At 42.3% G+C, this 24,813-nt stretch overlaps 1 protein-coding gene across 2 annotated transcripts in view; it reads left to right on the forward strand.

The window, feature by feature from the left end:
* Positions 1-1,543: 1,543 nt before the first annotated feature.
* Positions 1,544-24,813, forward strand: part of ST8SIA6 (ST8 alpha-N-acetyl-neuraminide alpha-2,8-sialyltransferase 6) — a 48,603-nt gene continuing 25,333 nt past the window's right edge. The window contains exons 1-4 of one of the 2 annotated variants that reach the window (XM_075082727.1): positions 1,544-1,761; positions 2,018-2,113; positions 9,982-10,080; positions 16,409-16,495. In XM_075082727.1, the coding sequence (XP_074938828.1) occupies positions 1,667-1,761; positions 2,018-2,113; positions 9,982-10,080; positions 16,409-16,495 (377 nt within the window). In that variant the 5' untranslated portion in view covers positions 1,544-1,666. The remainder of the gene's footprint in view (positions 1,762-2,017; positions 2,114-9,981; positions 10,081-16,408; positions 16,496-24,813) is intronic. The other variant, XM_075082728.1, reaches the window with a different exon arrangement.

Here is a 24,813-nt window from a genome sequence, read left to right on the forward strand (position 1 = left end):
AGGGAGTTCATAATATCCACTAACATAAGCAGGAGGCTTCAAGTTTTACAGATGTAACAGTGGGATCAGCATTCCTAATATCTACTACCCAGTAAATATATACGTACCTGGAAAAGCTTGACTGTTGTCCTCTACATATTGATATCCATTGCCAACTGGATTTATAGGAGAGGCCTGAAGCTGAAGTAAGTTTTTTGGAAATGGTGATGAAACACCTGCACGTGCAAGACATTTATGATTCATGACATCCTCAAAGCAGCAAACTTCTTCAGGACTTCAGAAGTCTTAACACTGTCTTTATTTCTCTATTACTAGTAAGTGCTTCAAAGCCAAGAGGACAACTGAGCTGTGCTCACAGGAGTGCCGTGCACTGAACCAGTCCCATACCTGCCACCCCTTGGCAATGCCAGCCCACAACTCCTCCTAGCTGCCTCCCGCCAGCACCCACAGTGCCGCTCACCAGGGACATAACAAGTGCCACAAAAAATAATTAGCTATTTCCTGGCACACCCCATCACAGCTGGTGCTGTGCTGTTCCTCCGATGGACTGCCGGCACGCTGCTTCTTACTGTCATACCTAACCACTTACCAGTCACAGTATTGAGTCCCTTGTTACTTCATTTATAGCTGCAGCAAGGCTTATATTTTGAGGCTTTCCAGCCATTGCTTGAAAACATAACAGTAGTTCCAAGGCTTAGGGGAATGCTTGCAGATACAGAAAGTGTGAAGGATATGGAAGAATCTGCAAAAACAAGGTGAAAGGCTGCTTTAAGGTACAGCATCCCTACCACCCACTCTCTTAATAAAGAGCCTAAGTAGTGGCACCGTGCCACCTTACTAGGTTTCTCATACGAGGTCGGCCTCGTGAAAACAAGTACACAATTAGGCAAAAAGATGCAAACTTACTACAGAAACATTTCTTTACCAAAATCACTGCAAATATATTTTATTAAAAAAAAAAAACACAAAACAAACAACAAAAAAGCAAAACACAAACGAACCAGCACATTGACTGTTATCTATCAATAAGATGAAGACCTATTAAAGCAGCGGCGACGTGCAGTGCGGGCTGCCCGGACCCCCGCGGCGGCCCCCCACCAGGTACCCCCCCTCCCTCCGGCACCGCAGCCCCCCTGCCCCAATTAAAGCTCCGGCAGCATTCCAGCTCCCTCGCGCCGCACGGCAGCCGCCCCGCTACCCTCGGCGCGCAGGAACGCCCCGAGGGGCCGCCGGCCAAGGCCGCCCGGGTCCTGCCCCCCTCACGGTGCCGAGCCGCCGCCAGGCAGCGAGCGGGGACAGAGAGGCGGCGCCCCACACCCCCGAACCGCCCCCCCCGGGAACCCGCCCGGGGAAGCGCCGCGCCGCTCGCCTGAGGGGAAAGTTTGGCGGCAGGGCCGGCTTGTCCCTGCCCGGCCCTTCGGCGCGGCCACGCCGACCCCGCGGGGCCATCGCCCCGGCGGGCAGGGCCCCGAGCGGCGGCCGCGGTGGGAGGGAGGGACGGGGGCTCTGATGATGGCGGCAGCGCAGGGCTGCGGCCGCCGGAGCGGGTGAGGGGCGGGGCGAAGAGAGACCCTGTGGCTGCTATGGCCGCCTCCCCCTGCCCGCAGCCTGCCTTAAATACTATGGAGCGGCCGTAGCTGCGGCGCGCGCCGCTGCCGAGCGCACCATGCGGGCTGTCATCGCCTTGGCCGCGGCGCTGGGCAGCTTGCTGCTGGGCGGCTGCCTCCTGCGCCTGGGCGGCCAGCAGCCCCTCCGGGCCAGGTAGGGTGGCTTCCGGGGGCCTCGCCTCCCCTCGCCCACTGCGGTGGGGCCGCGGGGCGGGAGAGCCCGGAGCCGGCCGGAGAAGGAGGAGTGGGAGGCGGCCACCCTCCCGCCGCCGGGAGCGGGGCGCGGCGGAGCCCGGCGCGGGTGTCCGCGGCGTGTGGGCGATGCGTGGGGAGGCGAGCGGCGCCGCTCGCGCCGGGTGATGTTTAATCATTGGTTCTGACAACTTTGTTTTCCCCGTGTCGCTTGCCAGGGGCTGGGAGGAGGACGCGGGAGCAGCTGCTGTCACGCCGAAAGTGGTGCGAGCCCTCAGGTCCCCGCCGCCGTCCCCTCCTCAGACCGAGAACAGGTACGGGCTGCCCGCCCTCGGGTGCCGGTAGCGTGGGTCCGTGCGGAGGGGCGGCAGGGGCAGGAATGCGCCTTCGCTCCAGTTCGTGCTTCCTTTTGTTTTGGCAGCTTAATCAGAGCGTTAGGGACCTACTAGACCGAGGAAATGAAAATTCACTTTCACTGTAATAAATTATTTGCTCGAAGGCCCTCTTAATGACGGCTGTCACTCTGCCGTTGGGTTTGAGCCCAATAAAATGTTGCACGCAGCAGTTTTGTTAACATACAACACAAGAAAGTGCTCGCTGAATAGCATGTTCCAGGTATCATCTTCTTTCCAGGAAGGTGGAACTGGAGCCGGGTAATATTATATTATTATACACATTTTTGTAATGTGTATTTAGTTAAAAATACGGTTTCTCCTTTAAAATCCACAGGATGAAGGCCAGATATATGAACCCTTTTTCATACTGTGTAGCGTCTTACTTCATGGGAGCCCTTTCACTTGATCCCGTGCCTTGATCTTTTAGATCAGTGATCTTTGCTTTACAGCCTGTTATTTTACAATGAAAGTTTAATATGAAAACGGTTGGCAAAATTAGCTGTGAAACAAGTTGTGTCTTATGTGCAGGCTTCAATATTAATGGCTGTGTTTTTGTGCTCTTGAGTCTTTACACACTCTATGAAAACTAATAGTGCAGACGAGGGTGGTGTAATCCACACGTGAGATATTACTGTGTAAGAAGAAGTTTGCAAATATTTTTGCTATTCTCTTTTAATTTACCTCATTAACATTACAGTTCCAGTGATTATTATATGTTAATATATATTATGGTCAAAACCACATGATAAAAATTAGAAAAAACTTGGGAGTTTGGCCTTTAATGGGAACTGCGATGTCCTGGTTATATTGAAGTTATCGGTGACAATACAGTTAACCTTACTGAGGCTGCCATTTCACCCAATATGGTGGAATTTGAGGTTGAGACAACATATGCTTTCCCAAAGTTAATGCAAGTGACATTAGTCATAGTAACCATTGCACTGTATCCTAACAGTAGGTTTCCTGCATGTTTCCGATGAGAGACCCTTATGTGCCGTGACTCAGAATTAGAACTTTTGCAAGCCATAAATTCATAACATCTTTCAAAATTTGAGTGAAACAAAAGGAACAGGAACATTCGCAGAATTCTAACTGCTATTATGTGCTGCTAGCTTGCTTCTCTTTCCTGTGCTCATTTTTTCCCTTTCTGATTTGTTTTTTTTTGCTTCTTTTCCACTCCTTACAATTTATTGGTTTTGCAGTATGTACTGTGTTCTGCTTTGGTTTTTGTAGCTGTCACTCTATTCTCCTCTCCACTCTGTTTTGTGTTATGTCTGTGGTTCCCCCTCTGCCCCGTCTTTGCATACTCTTCCCTGCTAGTTTCTGAGCTGCAGTCTCCTGCCACTCAGCTCTGTGTGCTAAACCGTGGAGTCACATTGACTAGAAATGCTGGCAGAGAGCACTTCAGAGAACAGACTCTAGCTACTTCCCATCTGCTATTAGTACACTCACAACTGGAGCAAAGAAAGTGGAAGCAACGCATACTGAAGAGGGCTGAAAATCCATGGCATGTATGGGTCGGATTTAATCTAATCTCTGTAATAAAGCAAGTGAGCATGAGATTTTAAATACATGTTTTTCCTTAATCTACCCAGAGGATTTTGGCACCAATCTGGAGCTACTTTTGATCAACCTGAAATTGTATTTCATAGTAACTACGTGACTGCAAATGTGTGACAAGTAAACCATTCATCAAAAAAAGTTTAATTTCACTCCAGCTCCTATAATCATAGTGTCTTTGGAGGGATGGCTTGCTGGCTGAATCCAAGAGAGGATGTTCTTTCTCACCTGAGTGACTACGCTCAGTAAGCTGGCCTGACAGGAGTTTGTGGTGCATGTTTGGCATATGAGGAAGGAGAGAGAGCTGCTGGACTGACCAGGAGCTGTTACTTAATACAGAGAGCAGCTGGACTGGGCAGGGAGCCATGCTAGAGGGGTTTGATTCAGGCAGCAGCTGGACTGGGCCTGGCTGAGCGCCATGATGGAGAGATTTGATCCAGAGAGCATCTGGACTCATTCAAGAGATTCAGCCCAATCCCTCAGTGGTGGAGATGGATGGTCTGGTGAATAGGAATTAGATTCCAGTTTGAAGTGGGGTTTTGCTGCGGTATAGCAAAAGGACAGAAGAGTCCCTCTTTGAAATAGGTTGTACAGGGTACAGTGAATTTTTGAATCATGTGGCTATGTTAGTATGTTGGTGCATAAAACTAGGAACAATCTATTGGTGCAGACTTCCCAAAGTATCCATCTCCTAAAGTATTCTGATGGTTTGAATAGCATTACTATGTTGCTGACAGCAATGTCCTTTCCTGCATAAAAGTAAGAGGATGGTGCATAGATGCTAGGTTAGACTCTGGTCTCTTCATCAGTTTGACGCATTTTTCTGGAAAGCTAAGATTTTCTCACCAACTTTGGTGGGAGGATCTGGGAAAGGAAAAAGAAAAAAAACAGGGCACTATTCTTCTTGAACTCCAAGTATAAGTGATCTAGGCAGTCTTCAGAATCACAAGCTAATCTTTCTTCTTATCATGATTTCCTTTGCTGTGGGAGGCATATTTGTAACCAGACATCTCCTGAAGAATCTCTAAGGCCCTATTATTCTGTTGCCTCGCAATATTGAAAGCTAATCTGTTCCTTTACTTCAAGTAATTCTTTTAAAAGGATGAAGCTGAAGGATGAGTGGATGAAAAGCAGGGGATTGGTTCAGACTGTCACAGATATTTAGGCAGGTATTATGCACAGCAATATTTAATTAGATGGTGACAAGGCACCTAAAGTAATCTGAAGATCCGTGTCTTAGTAAATAACCTTGAAGATGTGGTTTCTCTCTTATAGGTCATTTCTTACCACTTTTTCTTGCTAAGTGTTAGCTCACAGAACCATAGAATTGTTTAGGTTGGAAAAGACCTTTAAGATCATCAAGTCCAACCATTAACCTAACACTGCCAAGTCCACCACTAAACCATGTCCCTAAGCACCACATCCAAACATCCTTTCAAATACCACCAAGGATGGTGACTCAACCACTTCCCTGGGCAGCCTGTTCCAGTCCCTGACAACCCTTTCAGTGAAGTAGTATTTCCTAATATCTAATCTAAACCTCCCCTCGTGCAGCTTGAGGCCATGATGCAACACAAGACCGTTCCCTCTTGTTCCATCACTTGTTATCTGGGAGAAGAGACGGACACCCACCTCGCTACAACCTCCTGTCAGGTAGTTGTAGAGAGTGACAAGGCCTCCCCTCAGCCTCTTCTTCTCAGGCTAAACAACCCCAGTTCCCTCAGCCGCTGCTCATAAGACTTGTTCTCCAGACCCTACACCAGCTTTGTTGCCCTTCTTTGGATATGCTCCAGCACCTCAATGTCTTTCTTGGAGTGAGGGGCCCAAAACTGAACACAGTACTTGAGGTGTGGCCTCACCAGTGCCAAGTACAGGAGGACGATCACTTCCCTTCTCCTGCTGGCCACACTATTCCTGATACAAGCCAGGATACTGTTGGCCTTCTTGGCTGCCTGGGCACGCTCCTGGCTCATGTTCAGCGGCTGTTGACCCATGCCCCCACGTCGTTTTCCGCCAGGCAGCTCTCCAGCCACTCATCCCCAAGGCAGTAGCATTATGACCAAAGTGTAGGACCTGGCACATAGTCTTGTTGAACCCGATACAGTTGGCCCCGGCCCATCGGTCCAGCATGTCCAGATCCCTCTGTAGAGCCTTCCTTTCCTCAAGCAGATCAACACTCCCACCCAACTTGGTGTCATCTGCAAACTTACTGAGGGTGCACTCTATCCCCTCATCCAGATCATTGATAAAGAAACAAAACTGGCCCTAATACTGAGCACTGGGGAACACCACTTGTGACTGGCTGCCACCTGGATTTAACTCCATTCACCACAACTCTTTGGGTCCAGCCACCCAGCCAGTTTTTTACCCAATGAAGAGTACACCTGTTTGGGCCTTGAGCAGCCAGTTTCTCCAGGAGAAGGCTGTGGGAAACAGTGTTAAAGGCTTTACTAAAGTCTAGGTAGATAACATCCACAGCCTTTACCTCATCCACATGAACAATGTGACTGCCTCTACAGTGTGACTTCCAGTTTTTGCTTCAGTTTATTTCACAGCTTACTGTGCCTGTTAGGGTTTCTCACTGAAAAAAGAAGGGCCATTCTTAATAAGATTCCTATAGTAGGCCCCAAATTTATTCATGGAACCAGTATCATTTACAGCACAGTTCTGTGGTTCACTGGCAAATCCTCATGTCTACACCTCATACCATCCTCTCAGTTTTTAAGCTGTAACTGCAAGTACAGCTTAAACTTGCTTAAGCCAACAGTACTACCAAAAGAAGTAGTCTCCCACTTGTCCCACCTTTAGACACTTGGTCCTCCCACCCTCCCCACCTGTGTTTGTGCTGGCATATTTGGTTGTGTAGTCACAGCATTAATTGCAAAATAGAGGGCTCAGTACTGCTAGTGCTTATCAGGGGAAGGTGACAATATTAAGAGAAGCTAGGTAGTCTTTTCTTTGTTATGAGGCCCACCGTTTGCTATGCTAAGCTTTGGGCAGAAATTCTAACTTGTTTTGTACTGCCCAGGAATATATAGCAGATAAATAAAACCAGCTTCTACAAGGGAAATGAAAAGAGTTTTCTTAGGCACTATTTATATATACTTCATATGCAAGTAAAACCAAGGCAGCAATACCCTGAAGAACCGGCCACCACTACTCTGTTGCTGTTTGTATCACCAATTTTAAGGCCACTTACTATTTCCCTAACTTACGCTCTGTCTTTGCAGGTCCAAGACAAGGACAGTGTAGAGACTGTTGGGGTAATTGAACAGTGGGAGGAAGTGATTGAGGAGCTATGAGTAAACAAGTTAGTATTAGTACAGTGTTCCATAGTGTTGTTTTCTCCAATTCCTCTCTCAGCAGCAGATCTTTATGCAGGCCTGGGGAATAAACAACTATACTTAATTAACTATGCTACAGGGACCTGTACATTCTGTCTCTTGTCAAAATATTGCATTCTAGCAGGCAGAAGGGAAAGAAGAGACAGGCTATTACCACGATTATGAACAGTAGCTTAGTATATTGCACAAGTAATTTGCTATACTTTAGATTAGTCAGCACTGGTGGCCACTTCACTAATTTTACTGCTCTCTTAGTATTTTTTTCCTTCATTCCCAAGTGATGCATGCAGACATATTTTAGGAGTGCATTTCTAACACACGCCTCATGTATTAGTTCTGTCTAAATGAATAGGTGCCCAACTGAAAGCTACTGCCAGGACACATTTATGTTCTGACAGTGTTGAAAGGTTTCCCAGCCTCTTTCTGTTTACTTGGTCCAAGTGAAACTGCTCTGTCATTCTGTCTATCGTGGTCTATTGTAATATCATTTCAGTGTAAGTACCTTATTCTTTTCACTTTAGCCACCGTGAGACCCTGAATATTGCTTGTCATGTTATGTGTCATGTGGTTTATGAATTTTATAAATAAAAAGTATCTGATGTTATGTATAACTCTAGGTAATGCAGCAGAAGGTCTTCCAAATAATTTCAAAATGCAGCTTGTCTTGAAGACCTGATTTAGCATTCCTTAGATAAGCAAAACCTCCATGGGAACTTGAACAAGGATAGTAGGATCAGTCTCTTTCACAGTTACTGTGATTAATGTTGCAAGACAAATTCTTACTCCTATGGTTTGATAAAGCCATTTTTATAGTCCATTTCACCAAGCATTTAAATTGCATTTTGCCTTACTAATCAAGGTGTTGTGAACCTTAAAAACATCACTGTATTCTTATCATGTGATTCATTTGAAATAGTGTCAAAGATAGCACTTAAGAGCATCCTTCCTAGGCAAGTATGGATTAGGGGTTTTTAATAGTATTCAGCTAATAGACTGTGAGATTCAACTATAAATCAGCCTCTTCAAGGGCGAGATTAAGACAGAAGGTATTCACAATCTGGATAGTGTTATTCAGTGCCAGTTTGGTAGAAGGATATAAATGTGCAGTTTTGCATGCAGAAGTTATCCTTTTAGCTGGAGATGCTCAGCTGGAACAGGGTTCAGAGGTCCTGTGCTGCTTCAGGCAGGCAAGAGCAGGAAGCCATAGAAAAAGTGCAACTAGTTCTGCTCGGCACAGGGTGAATAAAGCCAATGAGTGGGCTTTTTGCTTATACTCAGTGTGGACTGGACTCCTGCTAAAATTAGGGGTGAAATTCTTGTTGCTTTCAGTGCTGCCAGGCAGTCAGTTCTGAGCTCGTTTGAAAATCTCACTCCACATTCTTTCAGTTGTTTCCAGCTGATTTTGTGGGAGTTCTGGAGGATTTGCCTTTCAGTCCTGGGCATATCTTTATGTTATGGTATATTCACTGCACTATATTCCCTTTTTCCATCTGTTTGGTTTGTTTTTTTTTTCCCTACCGTTCATCCTTTTTCCATCCATCGTATGTCCATCCATTTTCCTACTCTGATAACTCTTTGGGGTTGAGTTTTGTTTTTGTTTTTAAAGGGCTTCCCTTTTCTTTCTCAGCCACTCTGATTCTGTGACTTGATATGGCATCTTTCCCAAGTAAGAGCTTCAAAATCAGCTTGTCAGAAATCTTGTTGATAAGTGGTCTCCAAGTTTTAACAGGTAAAGGCAATGAAGTTTTGGTCCTTGTTAGTAAAAGGAATGATGGTTCAGAAGCAGAGCACATTGTGTATAAAGCAGTAAGACCCTTTCTTTTTGTGTATGGGTGCCTCTGTACAGAGGTGGCTTGGTTGTTCTGTTTCTAAGAACAGCACGGGTTCTGTTCACTGCTGCAGCTCACACCCAGGAGTGAATTACACAGCATCTGTCTTCTATATGTCTAGTTCTGGTTTGGACAAATAAGTTGCAGTGTCCAAGTGCTCTGTAAGTGGTGAATCAGTGGAAAGAACCCAAAAGGAACAGCATGGGGTGGGTGGAGTGGGGGAGAGGGGAAAATGGTGAGGAGCAAGGAAAATAAAAGTGCTGGAGGAAAAAACTTCATGACAATACATACAGCAGAAGCTTGATGACAGAATAGGGTGATTGTATGAGATTGAACCTAGATGCAGGGTGAGCTGAGGTGACTGGAATAAGACCTTGGTATCTCAGTCATTTACAAATTTACAGCTCAATCTTCTACCAGGACTGCTAGAGCAAGAGGAGCACACAGGAGGTTGGTGAAATAAGACAACAGGAATTAAAGATCACTGTCTGGCACTTGCCTTGGTTCCTTTTATGAACACTTATTCTCATTGCGTAAATAAAGAATAAACACTGGAGAAAGTATTAAGCTCAAGTCAATAAGCTAAGGTCCAAGCAAAAAGATCCACTTCACCTGTGGTGTTTCCTGTACATATTATATTGGCTGTGAATATTGCATGTCATCAGCAACTTTAGGAAATCACATCTGCTAAATATTTTACTGGTGAATATTTTAAATAACTTCAAAACATAATGTTCAGAGGCTTCCCATTTCAATTCTTTTTATTAAATTACATTTTCTGATCACAGTGTAAAGCAGAAAATATAATTCAGAATATGAAGCAGGGTTATTTTAAAGAATCAAATACTTTTTAGTCACTAGCAGAAAACTCCCCTTTTCTACAATGGCTTCACAACAGAAGTCAGTAAGATTTCTTTGGCAATGTTTTCAGCTAAATCAACTGTTAATAATCTTATTGTAATAGGAAAATAAATGTGACAACATTGTCAGAATATGTTCTTTCTTTTAAGGTTTGTTGCTTTTTCTCCCTCCCCCCTTCCCCTCCCCCCAACAGAACAACTATTAATAAACATGGAATTTACCAGTTTGAACAGGCTTCAAAATGTAAGGCAATTCAGGACAACATTTTGTCATCATCTATCAAGAAGAAAAGGTAGGTGTTTGCTGGCTTTCTGCTTTGTTTGTTTTAAATAGAAGGGTAAAAGATTGTTCCTTTTACGTAGTTCTCGATGAGATTAAGGTGGAGCTATACAACAGGAAACTGAAATTGTTCAACCAATGTTTACCTGCACTTTTTCTTTCACATGCATTAGATTTATTCGAGGTTGGATTTTATTTTATTATTTTCACAATATAAGCCAAGAAGATTTCTCCTTGCCAGTTAGCAACATTTTATTCCAAGATAGTCACAGGAAGGTAGAACAGAATCTGTGAGGTCTAATCTAATTCTTGAGTGTCTTTTTCCTGATTGGTGAATGCTCCTGCTATGAGCAACCTCAGCTAATGGATTCCATTCAGCATATTCACTGGAGTAGCTATAGAAATGTATTAGTATAAAAACTTGCTAATTAATTGCACTCATTATAATAACTAGTCCACAGGAAACTAATTATTCACTTTCAGGTACATTGAAAAACACCCCAAATGAATTTTGGGTTTCAACTTGCTGTTCGGCCTTTTTCTGCCATGGAAAAAAATATTTTATATCAGCCCTTCTCAAACTCCTTGCCACTTGTTAAAGTGAAAATGGGAGAAGCACCCCATTGCTTTTGACATGTAACCTTTGCCTATATGGATGCACCAATAAATAGAACATTGTAAATAAGAAAGGCTTCACTGAGTTCCAGCTGAAAATTAATTATGTGCCATGGTGTCTTTAAAATCGGAGGCTTCCCCCCTCTCAACTTATGAAGAGAAATGGAATGAGAAACAAAAACTGTGCTAAAAATAATTATGTGCCTTTCCCCATTCGAAGGACTGGAGAAGTCAAAATTTTCCTTAACACAGAAACAACAGTCAGTCATGATTTTAAAACTTCTCCTGTCTTTTCTGTCCCCTTCTCACTTTCTCATGGCGTTTTAAGGTCTTTCAGCTATTTTTAAGTCACCATATTCCCAGTATTCTTTCTCTATTCTTTTAATTCTGTCTTTTTTTTCTTCTCTATAACCTCTTCTCCCATCAATATTCTACCTCGTCAGCAACAATATCATTGAAGTTTTTACTCTTTTGAAAAGTGGTAGACCACTATGTTACTGATGTGCTGCTAGTGAGAGCTGAAACAGAGACTGGCAAACAGGTCGACGAATTGAGTGAGGAATTGAGTGATTAACACCAAGAGGACAACCAGTCACTGTATTGCCTCCAAAATCCAGTTATAGCAATATAAATGCTGTTATTTATCCCCTGCGTTACAAGGTTGTACAGGCTGCAGGAATACAGACGTGCTGTTCCTATCTAGAACATTTTGAAGCAGAGATTGTAGGAGAAGCTTTAGGAATTGTCAGGCCTTTATTCTGCAGCTTAAAGAGAAAGGAGCTGCACCATTTAATGACGCAGAAGATTAATTGGGCAGGTAGGAAAAGAAACTGTTGCTTGGAACAAAGAAGCAAGGGATTGCTTTGTGCCATGCATATTGCAACTCATTGCCCTTCACTGAGAGGAGCTGCAGGGATCTTCATTGCTTTTTCAAGGTGTGACACACAGGCAGGGTGTATAAATGCTTGATATTGCAGTTCTAGACTTTCAGAGGCATTCTGGACACTCTTGCCTTTTAGGTTGGCAGGAAGGGGAAAAAATGACTAGTTTAAAGCTTGTCAAATGATTTGATAGTAAAAATGCTATGTAAGTGGGAAGTTGTTATTATAGCAAATATGTGCTGGTGGTGATAAAAAGCCTGAAATGCTGAGTTTTGCTGGCTGTTTTCTGGTTTTATGCTAGAGCAAGTCCTGTGCACGCTCTCCTGAGGGCCTTAAAAACTGATAGTTGTTTTGGTGGTATTAAAGTGTCCACAGGCAAAAGGGATCTTCCTTTCTCTTGCAATTCATGCTGTTATTTTTCTTTTTATTTGTTTCTTTCTTGAACATAAGCTGCCAAGTAGGAATATCTCCTTTTTTCACTCCTGCTGCTCGACTTCCTTTCTAATTCAAATAGCTTTTTTTCAAGTAGTTGTTTCGTTTTAGCAAGTAACCAGTGGGGCTGCATCTGTCTCTGTTCTGATATTTTACCTATTGTCTCTCTACTGTCTCAACACTTCTGTCCTTGCTGTTGTCCTTTAGATATCTGCCAAAAATTAGAAGATACTTATACTTTGTCAGTGCCTTGACTGTGCATAATAATTCCACCTTAGCCACTGCAGTTAACATAGAAGGTCACTGTGTACCTGAAAAGTGCTATAGGCAAAAAAACCCTTCCAGGTGTTATTTGTCAGCAAGGCTCATACAGTATAAGTGAGTTTCCTACAACAACAAGTTATTATAATGGTTGTGGTGCAGGTGGCAGACAAAAACAGGACAAAACATGTTTCATTCACTATTCTCAGCACTGTAATTATTGTCTTGTCCATGTATTTTTATAGTTCAATTTACCTGAGCTTTTTTATCTTAATAATAAAACCCTTTTAGCATCAGTGAATATGTGCTGTAAGCTCCTGGGTGCCAGTGGAAATATATGTATTGTCCCAGCTCTTTAAAATAGAACAGTGGAGAAGAGGACTGTCTGGATTACAGCAGAGCCATGAGATGATATTCTGATGGCCTTCTGGACTGATTCCATCAGAGGAGTGAGTCCCCAAGGCTCCTTTAAAGCAGGAAATGCTAAAATAGGCTTTCTGAGAGGAAAACAAAGCTTCCTGGGCTGTCAACCCTGCTGTAGCAAATCCCAGAGCTTTACTTTGAGTCTTCAGAAGAATTAATCTATGGAAATATTGTCTGTATTCAAGTAGAGTTCATTTCATGGCAGCCTTATATGGGTATGAGCAGTTGTGGCGGCCACCTTGCGGATCTGCAGCAGCCAGGAGCTGCTGACCCCCAGGACATGCTGCTGGGTTGTCTTGTGGTGCTGTGCCAGTGCTGGCAAAGATGAGTTCTGAGAGTCCATAGTGTCTTCGTAAGTCACAAGAGGAGCACAACTGGATGCATAGGTAGAGCAGAGGTGGTGGTGTGCCATGTAAGTGGTACTTTTCTGGGTAAGCTGGTGACCTTAAGACACCTCTGAGCAAGAGTGATTCCACCCAGTAGAGAGCAGTGGAAAGGCAGCAATGTTCTTGCATTGTCGTTGGTGCTTTTACCCGAGGTGCAGCTTCTGTTACATGCACAAGAAGATCCTCACAGTTTCTGACAGTCAGGGCCCGTGTTTCTCATGAGGCCTTGGAACTGGCGTTAGAGATGATGCTTTGATTTTTCTCCTTATGAAATGTTTCCCCATAACTTGCTAATAACTTGTCAGTCCATGTGATTTCTTTCTGCGCTGACGGTAATTTTTCTTTTCATTTCTGACTCCAATCTTCATCTTATCAATGTCTTTAGGCTAGAATTTGCTTTTTCTATGTTTTGTTTTGTTTTGTTTTTCTCCTGCATAATGAAAGCCTTCATGCCCTGTTATCCTATTAATTTTTGGAATTTTTCCATAAGGCCCAGCATCCTAGAGTTATTTATTGTTTAGCCGTAAGGAATAAAACTAGGTGAGTGATTCAACATCAGCACAGGCTATTTTGGTCCTGTGCTTCTGTCCCATCCTCCCCCCACATGCACTCCCTGCCCAGCCCTGTGCTGGTACTGGCACTTGTCTGACCCCACAGTGAGCCAAGTAGCAGCTTCAGCAAGAAAGTAGTTTTGTTTTCTCTGGCTACGGTTCCAAGATTGATAGTACAACATTAGCAGGCAGCTGCCAAAATAGGAAGGCCTTGTTCCCACTTTCTCCACTCCCATCACTCCTTGCCTATACTGGCTGTGATGTTTGGTGGAAGGTTTCCCGATCTGCTTTAACACACCAAAGAGAAGGAAACATATATGCATTGTTTTTTCTTTCTGGGTTATTTTTTTGCCATGGTAGTAAATTAAAGTGGCCTGTGAAGGCATTTAACAAGTTCAACAGCTGGCAAAAACAAAGCAGAGGTGGAGTCAAGTATCAGCAGTGGCACAAGGGAGAGAACAGGTCTGGAGTTGGACTGGAAGGAGGAAGAATGTACTGCACCAGGTCAGATCAGCTACAGCTGCAACAGAACTAGTTTTCCTCTTCTCCCACTTCTGCCCATTCATTCCTGCTCTCTTGACTTGTGCAGGGGTTCAGTAAAATCAGTTTAGTCACGATCATCTAGTTCCTTTAAAAGTTTGCTAAGTTCAGAGATTGGAAATCGTGTGTGTTGTAACAGGTGTAAACTTGAGCCAAAAACTGGCCTCACCATCATCGAGTACAGGGGGACAATCGCTTCCCTACTCCTGCTGGCCACACTATTCCTGATAGAAACCAGGATGCTGTTGGCCTTCTTGGCCACCTGAGCACACTGCCGGCTCATGTACAGCCAGCTGTGAACCAGCACCCCCAGGTCCTTTTCCACTGGGCAGCTTTCTAGCTTTCTTCCCCAAGCCTGTAGCATTGCATGGGGTGGTTGTGGCCCAAGTGCAAGACCCGACACTTGGCCTTGTTGAACCCCATGAGGCCACACCTCAAGTACTATGTTCAGTTTTGGTCCCCTCACTCCAAGAAAGACATTGAGGTGCTGGAGCATATCCAAAGAAGGGCAACAAAGCTGGTGTAGGGTCTGGAGAACAAGTCTTATGAGCAGCGGCTGAGGGAACTGGGGTTGTTTAGCCTGAGAAGAAGAGGCTGAGGGGAGGCCTTGTCACTCTCTACAACTACCTGACAGGAGGTTGTAGCGAGGTGGGTGTCCGTCTCTTCTCCCAGATAACAAGTGATGGAACAAGAGGGAACGGTCTTGTGTTGCATCATGGCCTCAAGCTGCACGAGGGGAGGTTTAGATTAGATATTAGGAAATATTACTTCACTGAAAGGGTTGTCAGGGACTGGAACAGGCTGCCCAGGGAAGTGGTTGAGTCACCATCCTTGGTGGTATTTGAAAGGATGTTTGGATGTGGTGCTTAGGGACATGGTTTAGTGGCAGCGTTAGGTTAATGGTTGGACTTGATGATCTTAAAGGTCTCTTCCAACATATACGATTCTGTATGTATTCTGTATTCTAATGCAGAATTCCTCTAAAACGTTTCATTTCTTTTTGCATGTGGAAATGGGACATGATTTTACTCAGGGGTAGATAAACAAGTTAGCTGTAGTAGTTGCAGTACTTTTATGAAGCAAACAAATAAAGGGATCTGTTTTTTCACTTTTGCTGTAAAGCTGTGGTACTAAAAGCATGCTGAACACAGAGAGAAGGAAGTTTTCGGGTTGTTGACCTATGCTGTTGCAAGGCACTGCAGCCTTTTTTGTATTCCTTTTTATCCATTCTCACGTTCCATTTAAACAAGTGAGGTTTCTTGCCATCCCAACTCTTGTAAAACTGTTCAAAATAGACAATTCTAATTTCCAGCTTAAATAAACTTATAATCATTTGGTTTGGGGCCAATGCTAAGCCATTTTTGCTAAAATAATACAAGGCAGATATTTTCTGGAGACATGAGTCCCATAGAATTTGTAGTCATGGCATCCATATAATCTCTTCTTCCCATTCCCCCAATCCCCTTATATAAGTCAGAGTTACTGTTTTTAAAAAACCCACATTAGGATCCAGGCACAAATAGGAGAACTATTAACATTGAACCTATAAGGCAAGAAACGTGTCCATTCTTTTGACTTACATGTTCTGAAGTATTTCACATATGGACAGATTTAAATATCCTGGAAGGGTTTAAAAAGAGCAGAAAGCTCTTTGGTTACCCCTACCAATATAACCAAAGTGCTCGTTGATGTAACACAACAGATTGTTTCATTTAAGAGATAATTTGAAGGAAAACTTACATCTGTAAATATTGGTCTATGGTCTTAGATGATTGAACTGGGCTTTGCGGAATCCATAAGGTAAATGAAAGAAAAGGCATGAGAAGTGTAATGTCTCATCTTGGCTTGCAAGAGCCACATTTCAAAACATTTCTGAAGTTTAAAACACCAAATACAAGAAAGAGATTTTTTCTATTATTTTGGACTTTTGCACTTGAGGTGATTTCTAATAACTTCAAGATATTTATGGTCAAATATTTAATTATGAAACCAGTATACTTTTGAAAGTTTCTGAAAAGAAATGTTCATTAGGACACCACTATTAAGAAACAATGTTTAACAGGTCATGCTAATTAAATGATGATAGTAATGTTACAAATTACAAAAATAAATAGGTCACGGAGTTCTAAAAGCAATCTATTATATATGCATCAAGCACATTATTATTAATAAATGCATCACTTGAATGTTTTAGAGACTGTTTCTAAATATACATACGTATATATTCTAGTGTTTGATGTTGCCTTTTTTAGATATTCAGAAGATTATTATCTTCACATAGTCACAAAACTGCAGAACTGCACCTGGATACGGAGACCAGAAGAATCTACAAAATTCAGGTAGCTTTCATTGTCTCATTCAGAAAAATTGTTTACCGTAGATTCATTTAACGAACTATAAGTTTAAATCTTCCCTTTTGAAAAGATAATTTTGTATTGCTTTTGGACTGCATTTGTTGCTATACCTTTCTATTAATCTTTTGGTGCTGGGGCTCTTGTTTATTTGTATTGAATGTGCAAACTGAGTAGGATAAAAGAACTACAGAAATGAAGTAATATTACCTGTCTCCACCAATGAACAGTTAACTATCTTAAGTAGAAGAGATTAAAATATTCCTGACACAAAACCTACAGTATTAAAAAAAAACAGTAATGTGATTTTGTCCATCTGAACTGGCACTCTGGTAAAAGACTGTGTAATGAAGCAGTGTATTTCCTACCCCAAGACTATTGCTTCTATTACAGAAGTGCCCAAGGCATTCATTAGGTTTGACGCTGTGTGTCATGGCTCCTGAGCATGTAAGCACGTGATTACATCTGTCCATGTTTGGGATGGCACATAAGTACATGCTCTGTAGGGACAGTGGTCCCTGAAAATCTTCCACTCTATTTGGAAATGTATCATGCTGGGTTTAGAGAACAGCTTTGCTGTGTCAACCCTGTTTTCTCCAGGGGGAGATACTCTCTTGAATTGCAATATTACATGGATCAGAATTAAAGAGTCTGTCATGATCATTAAAAATAAATAAACTGACCTACCTTCCAACCCTTTGGAGTTAACTAGCTTTGAAAACTTAATATCCAGATGCTCAGCATGATACCCTTGGAAGATGTGGTTTCGGGGGGGAGGGGGGGAAGCTTTTTGTGCAACATACGTTGCTGTGTTTGCTGTGGATCATAATTGACTAATGGTGTTTCTCAAAGCTGAGATAGGAGAAAATCACAGAGTTAAGGTTTAAGAAACTTTCAATTAGCTCAGGCAGGCTTTAGCTGTGCACAGAGATACCAGAGCATGATAAGGAGGAGCTGCAGAAGCAGCACATTCTGTTTCAGAACAGGCAGGTGTCTTGTACAGAGTTGACAAGAGGTGAAGCTGCTCTCATCTGCTCTTCACCCTACATTTAGGGTTTATGTTTTCCAATCTTTTTAAACTTAATCTTCCTTCTGAACAGGCCAGCTACCACTTACTAGAAATTTGCCACTTCTGCTGTGCTAGGTGTTCGAGTCAGTGGCCAAGTAACCACTCCTTGTTCCAGCTTAACTTCTGCATTTGTCACTTCTGCATTCTCCCTTCCACTGGGCCAACTCATTCTACACCTTCTAGGCGTATGGGAATCAAACATGACACCCTCTATCTAAACCATCGTATGAGACTGTTGGACTTTTAAGTACAAGATGCTTACTGTTCCTCTTACTGTCTTTGCCTTCCAGCAAGGAGTGGGGGTCATAAGTAGTCAAGGTGGGTTATACGACCAATGATTAGACCGGAAATATTCAAAAGTGCACTAGGCCACTTAGAAAATGTGGACTGTATATACATTTTGGTGAGCTTGCTAGCTTTAACTTACTTCAAATACCAAGCAAAAAAAACCTCTTTTAAAACCCATGGTTCAGCACAGGCTGAATGAATTCTTGTTACTTAATTTACATTCAAGCATTGTGGTGTTATGCTTTCATTGCCGTGGTGTTATGCTTTCATTGCCTTTTGACGTCTAAACTAGCTAGCTATAGCTAGTTTGTATGTGTACAGCCCATGCTGCAATTCTGATGACAGTACTGTGTAGTCTTCTGTCCCTGTGAAATTTGTCGGCTTTGGTATCATCCAAAAATTCCATTGATATGACCAAGAACTGGTACTTTTGTTTAGAGCATTGCGGATGATTATTTTGCAAAAGACGTGCTTTTGCAGAAGTCTTTCCTTTCTTTTTCCATTCTCTCAGACTCCTCTTCTCTCTGTTGTTTTCTGGAAACAGAATATTAAAATTTTACAGTTGTCCTTGCTCCCAGACCATACCGGAGACTTTCAAGGCTCTTAGCAGTTGGTGAATAGAGGCTTTAAAAGAAAGATTAAAATAAGAGAAAACCAAATTCACTATAAAGTTTACCGATTGTAAACACTGTATACACTCCATGCTTACAGCACTCCCAGACTTAAGCACAAGAGCCTGGAACTAGCTTTGCAAGCACACTCTAGCTGAGAAATGATGCATTGACATCTAGAAATGTGGTGAAATAAATTAATTAATAATCCTTTGGCAGTACATCTCTTCCTTTTTTGAACTTTGCCTAGTGTCAGTAATGCATAATAATTGTGTAAGACAAATATTATTCAGTTCTAAAAATCTCATTAAGTCGGTAGATAAACACCCGTTTTGTGGAAGAGGAAATTAATCTCAGAGGGGCTCTGCAGCAGGAATTGGGTAATACAGCTAGCCACCTTCAGGAGGAAACCTTGAAGTTGCCTCTCTCATAATATTCACCTGCCAGTGCCACCAGAAGTCTGCCTGCTGACTAGACTGTGGAGAAGCTGCTTGACTTCTTTCCTTGTTTGCCCATCTGTTAAATGGAGCGAACACTTACCTGTTTCTCAGGCGTGGTGTCAATTGTATGACAACTCTGCATTATCCTGAAGGTCTGAAGAACAGGCATGCATATTTATAATGGATTTAATGTCTTACGCTTCAGGGCATAAACTAACCTGTAGTTAATAAGGTTCAAAAGCAGCTTCCCGTGGGGTAGTGAATTTCTCAAAGAAGCTTTCATGTGTTTTCCTTTGCAGCTTTTGCTGTTGGCTACCATCATACTGGTAGTGAAGTGAATGAATATGTGATCTGAGCCAGTGGCTCTCATGTTCCTAGAAGACAGCACTGTGTGCCAATGGGAACACATCAGTTCTCTTTGTAAGCTGCACTCCCAGCAGATCTAGGCCAAATAAAAGGATATGAATTAAAAGTGCAGTGCAGGAAAGAAATAGTTGTCTTTGTATTTGGCAAAAGGCTTACAACTGACAGCCACGCGTGGCACAAACCACAGTGGTTTTGCCAACCCATTGTACAAAAAACAAGAGTGCAGGATTCCAGACTGACCCTCTACTACCTAGCTCAGCTTTGCCTTGCAGCTGTGCAAACTGTATCCATTTGTTGTCACAGAGCTGCCCTTTTCCTTTTCCAAATGGCTTCCTCTAAAGCTGCCCTGCTGTGCATGCTCACATGCACTACTTGGCTATTTTGCTATCTGGCAGCGGTCAGTGGTTTTTGACAGCTATGTGATGTTTACCCATACGTTTCTCAAAATCAAGAAGAATCATGAGGCAAGTACAAGCCATGATGTTCTACTTAATACCTCCCATATCCACAGTACCTCTCTGTTTGATTTTTGTCTGGCCTCTGTCAGGGAACCAGTCTCCTGGCCCTTCACTTATTTCAGTATCTGTAATGATGACATCAGCCCTGCCAGATTTAGACTGCCCTCAGACGAGCAAGTGCAAGCGCTTGGTTTGTTGCATTTGCAATCTAGTTAAGATTTGTTGTGCCTCACATTAGTGTTTGTCAGCCAGTGCTGAAGAGATTTTATCTAACTTCACAAGAGGGTCTAGCAATGGTGAAGTACCTACACCAGAAGTGGTGTAAATGGCATCGTTCTAACAGTGATTTAGGGAAGGTCTTCTCCAGTGTTAACTGCTACTGACTTGTAGAGAACTATTGAAGTATTTTTTATTCAGACCTTTCCTTTAAGAAATTCAGCTGTGCTTCTCTTGTTCTTTTTTTATTTCTTTTGGTTTTTACAGCTCTACAATCATGTAGCATCCCTTTGTTTCTAAGCCCACCTGAATTCTTCCTCCCTTTTCAGGGTTACATCAGCTCTGACTTGTTTTAGACAAAGCAAATCCTCAGATTTCTTGGTTATAAGAGAGGATTGGTACAAACTTGTAAAAGGAGGGGAAATACTCTCACAGCTGCCTGGAAGCATCTTTCTTAAAGCTCCAGAAAAAAGCTGCACTGGGTAGCTTCCTCTGCAAAGGCTCTTCTAGCTACAGTCAGTAGAGTCTCAGGTTCCCTAGGTAACCTGAATATTAATTATTATATTAGTATTCTTCAAAGATTTTCCACTTAAAAGAAATGTTTCCTTAGCGCAACAAATTACAGAGCCCAATTGGGTGCAAACTGTAATTGTTTTTTACACCTCCACATCTCTTTGCTTTACAGACTTTTAAGCTTCTATTCTCACTTGGGCTGTACACCCATGGTGGCAAATAATCTGCAGGTTTTCCAAATAGTTGTAACTCCTATTTTTGCTGGAAGCTAACAAATAGCTAAAACAGCCCTCAGAATGACTGGGCGGAAGGGGAGGGAATATATGGAGAAAGTCTGAGCAGATGCTGTGTTTCAAAGAAGCGTCTGGGCATTGGATCTGTGGGCTATCTTGCTGATCTTGGAGCCTGGCAAAGCAATGCAACAGTTCTTCAGGAGTGGTATCACACTGGAAGAGCCCTGTGTGAGCTGTGGATACTGGGTCCGCTCCCCATGGAAACACCATTCCTGCCAAACCTTATTTGCATCTGATAATGAAGGGAGAAGGAAATTTCTCGGTGTAAAATACAGTTTTAACCCCCCTGATGTTACACTGCAGGTTAGCTGTCACGCTGTTCCACCCCACCAAAATATTTTAAACTTTTTTTAAAAGAAAGCATCATTACTTGAAAAAAAGAACCCTAGGTCTTGAAAAGAATAGTTAAAAGATCAAGCCATCTTCCTAGTCCTGTAATCTCCCCTCCTGCTTTTTATTCCACTCGACCTCTATTACCCTTTTCCCACTTTAATATCTCTTCTGAAAAGAGTGTGTTAAACATTCCTGCAGATTATAAAATCCCACTCCTTCTTGAAGAGATTAATTTGTAGGGTGCTACACTCCAACATATATAACAGTATTGCTTAACACGTCTGTGTATTGCAATGAACCATAGTTGAAACACAAATAAAATATCCTGCAAGGTCAATTAATGCTTACATACGCTCACACCACCACATAATCAATAGCTTTCCTAACACTAAGCAGATCAATCATTCCACTGTATTCTCTGAAATCTTCCATTCCAGTATACAATAAAATATGCAGAACTTTGAGATTACAGTGTGATTTAAGAGTACATTTGCTGCACAGATTTAATAGATCATACGAAAAATTAGGGATACATATTCAGAGACATATTTCTGTTTCAGAAGAGAAAAAGGCTGGATGGAGAGATAGTAATGGGTGACAGTTTGGAGAAACGGTTGAACCTTTTAATTGCTCTACAGACTATATACTTTCGTAAAGGTTGGACGCTATCTGTAAGGGGAACCTAATTTTGGGTCCGAATGAGTTAATTATGTCTTCATGGCATACTCTAAACAGTCTTCGGTTTGAAAGTCTTATTACAGTTTTTAAATATTGAGCCTTGATTTCAGATTCAACCCTGTTGCCTTTCATTGTCTTAGAAATTTATGATGTTACTTCATTTATAGGCAGTTCAAGGGCTGTCGGTGTGGCATTCCTCTTCAACATATTGTTTCAGGTATCAGATTTAACCACTCTTTTTTAAAAGATTGGAATATGTCATATATGTCTCATTGCACTTTGATGCTATTGACTTGGATTGACAAGAGCCTGCAGAAACCCGTATCATTGTCTAGGGCACCCAGTGCAGTACAGTAAGATAATTTATTGCTAATAAATTTTTAATATTTTAATAATAAAATATTACAGCAGTGGACATAAATAGAAGGCAGTCTCTCTGTTATATAGTGGAACTTTTTGTGGGTTCTCTACTGTCACGACAGTCTCTTCAATATGAAACCTCAAAGTCTTTGTTGTCTTCACATGTGCAATACAATAGCTCACATGAACTAATGATTGCAGATACCCAAGCTGGGTGAACTATTAAAACAAGTTATTAGGCAAGCATAGACTTTTTCTGGTTATTAGTTATCCACAGACTTTTGTTGCCTGGAATACTTTGCCCTTTATTGAAATATTATAAACTGTGCTGTGAAATACACTTAGCGTCATGCTTACAGGAGTTACAGCTTTAAATATTTGCTAATATTACTTTGTGATTTTTTTTGTTTGGTTTTTTTTTTTAATGTGGTGTTTATGTGCATTTGGTAACTGAAGATCCGTAAAGAGATATCTCTGTGTAGGCATTGCTGGTGTGGATAATGTGCAAAAGCTTTCTAACAGGTCTGATATGATACTCTTTTTGCAAACAAACATGCACTTGTACAGATGTTTATACAAGGTGACCTAGAATCAAATGGACTTACACCATTACTGAAAGAATTCTGGCCAGATATATATTAAAAGTCTCCCATTGTTGAAATTCTGCATCTTGCCTGGGCAACCTGTTTCAGTGTGATTCCTAATACTGAACTTGACCTTTCTTTAGTGCAAATTAAAATTATTTCCTGCCTCCTCACCCCGTGGCCTTAGAGGACAGCTGAGCATCTCCTATTTAGAACAAAGTTTTGCATATTTTGATACTTCTGCAGTGTCCACGCCATCCAGTTTTCCCCTCTTGCCACCTCAATTTAGTCCAATATGTAATGCCAGTGAAGTATTTCACACTCTCCTCAGCAATGAAGTCGTCCCTCTTGCCCCAGGTCTATAGGCACTGGTGTGACTGAAGTGTAGTCTACACAAAAGAAATACTATTAAGTTCACACAGTCTTGTCAGAATCTGTAGGCTCACGTCCCCCTGGGGGTACTGCAGCCTCCTGAGGATCACGGTAAACTGTGTTGGCCCAGTGGTCCAGCTCCAGGCTGGAGCAGAAAATTCCAGTACTATCCTCTCTTTCCTGTGTCCCAAAGTATCAGGCTGTGTAAAGTTTTGGTGCAGAAGCAACTGCCTTTTCATACCGCATACATATCTGAATAAAATATTTTTTAAAAATATAGAATAAAATTACTTTAGCTAAGCATTTCTAATGAAAGAAGGAGTTCTGAATAAAAACCATCCTACTTACTGCAGGAGGTAGAGTCAAAGGTCCTCTTGGTGCTTGTATCGGTAGTTTGGATGAGTGGGGAGTTTTTAAACTCTGCAGAAGCTCCTTGCATAGAGACAAATTTTAGCCTTATTATAGATTCTTCCCATTTCACTCAGGATAAGGGCAGTGCTGGCTTCTGGACAAGCTGAGAAACTGCTAGCCTTTGACTAATTGTTGACTGCTTTAGACCTTATGGCTGGTTGAAATCGAGCTGTCGGAAGGTGTTGAGATGTGTGCAGTCTCTTCTGGATGTACGCACACCACGTCCTGTCAGCAGGCACGTGCAGCCTGTATGCAAGCACTGAACTAGCTAAAATGCATATATTCGTATTAGTGCAGAACCAAGCAGAGCTAATTACTTCTGCTGCTACAAAGGATGTAATAGTTCAGGCTGAGCTTCTTGGCCTCAGAGCTACTACAAGAGCTGCAAAGAAACTACAGCATACTTAGATCCTACAGATACTTACTGATTTCCACTAAATGGAGTGGACTTTGCGTGTGAAGTGTTTGTGTTATGAAGAGGGGTTTGGAAACATACGCAATCAAGGCAGGAAGTCGCTATTACTGCCCACAGTTCAGCATCAACTAACTGCATAGCAGTTGGAAAACAATATTATTCCTTTGGCTTTTCTCAATACTTCGATGACTTGCTTCAGAAAACCGGATTTTCTTAAGTTCTCAGAAGCCACAAACCTGAAAAAACTATCTGGATGCCATGTGGGCTCAGAATTCCATCCCAGCTGACCTCAGTGCAAAAATGGGTCCAGCATCCACAAAGGACAAAATTCAGCAAAAGTGTCTGCTGAGCAACAAAAAACATTTTCCAGTGCAACAATGACTCTGTGTTGTCTAATACGAACAAAACTTCACAGACAAATGCAGCACACCACTCCAGTTAGGTTATTGATTAAGACTACCATGACTGTACTCATTCAGTTTTATGAGGTATGTATTAGCAGTCCAAATGGTGTAGTCTTTTTCCAGGTACTGATTTTGTTCCTTACTTGTTACAAGTGAAATTTCCAGATAATGCAATCAACTCCCTGTCTGTTTATCTTGGCATAAGAAATATCTGTGGTTGATATTACGCCTCAGGATTTAAAAATAGCTTTTAAGTCTCACTCTGCTTCCAGCTGCTTGCAGGAGAAATGTTGGAGAGAAGGCTTCCTCCAAATAAGAAACTGGAAGTACCAACCTGTACTCTAAAGAAGATACTTTCCAAACTTAGAATCCTACAAAACTTAGGTACTTTGACTCCAGCTTCCTTCACTCTGGACTTCTAATGCTGTGACTGAATCATAAAACCACTTTGTTCTGGGGCAACCCCTATGTCTAACAGCTCTGTTAACAACTGGA

Source organism: Phalacrocorax aristotelis, chromosome 2 (genome assembly GCF_949628215.1).
Source record: "Phalacrocorax aristotelis chromosome 2, bGulAri2.1, whole genome shotgun sequence".
NCBI lineage: Eukaryota > Metazoa > Chordata > Aves > Suliformes > Phalacrocoracidae > Phalacrocorax > Phalacrocorax aristotelis.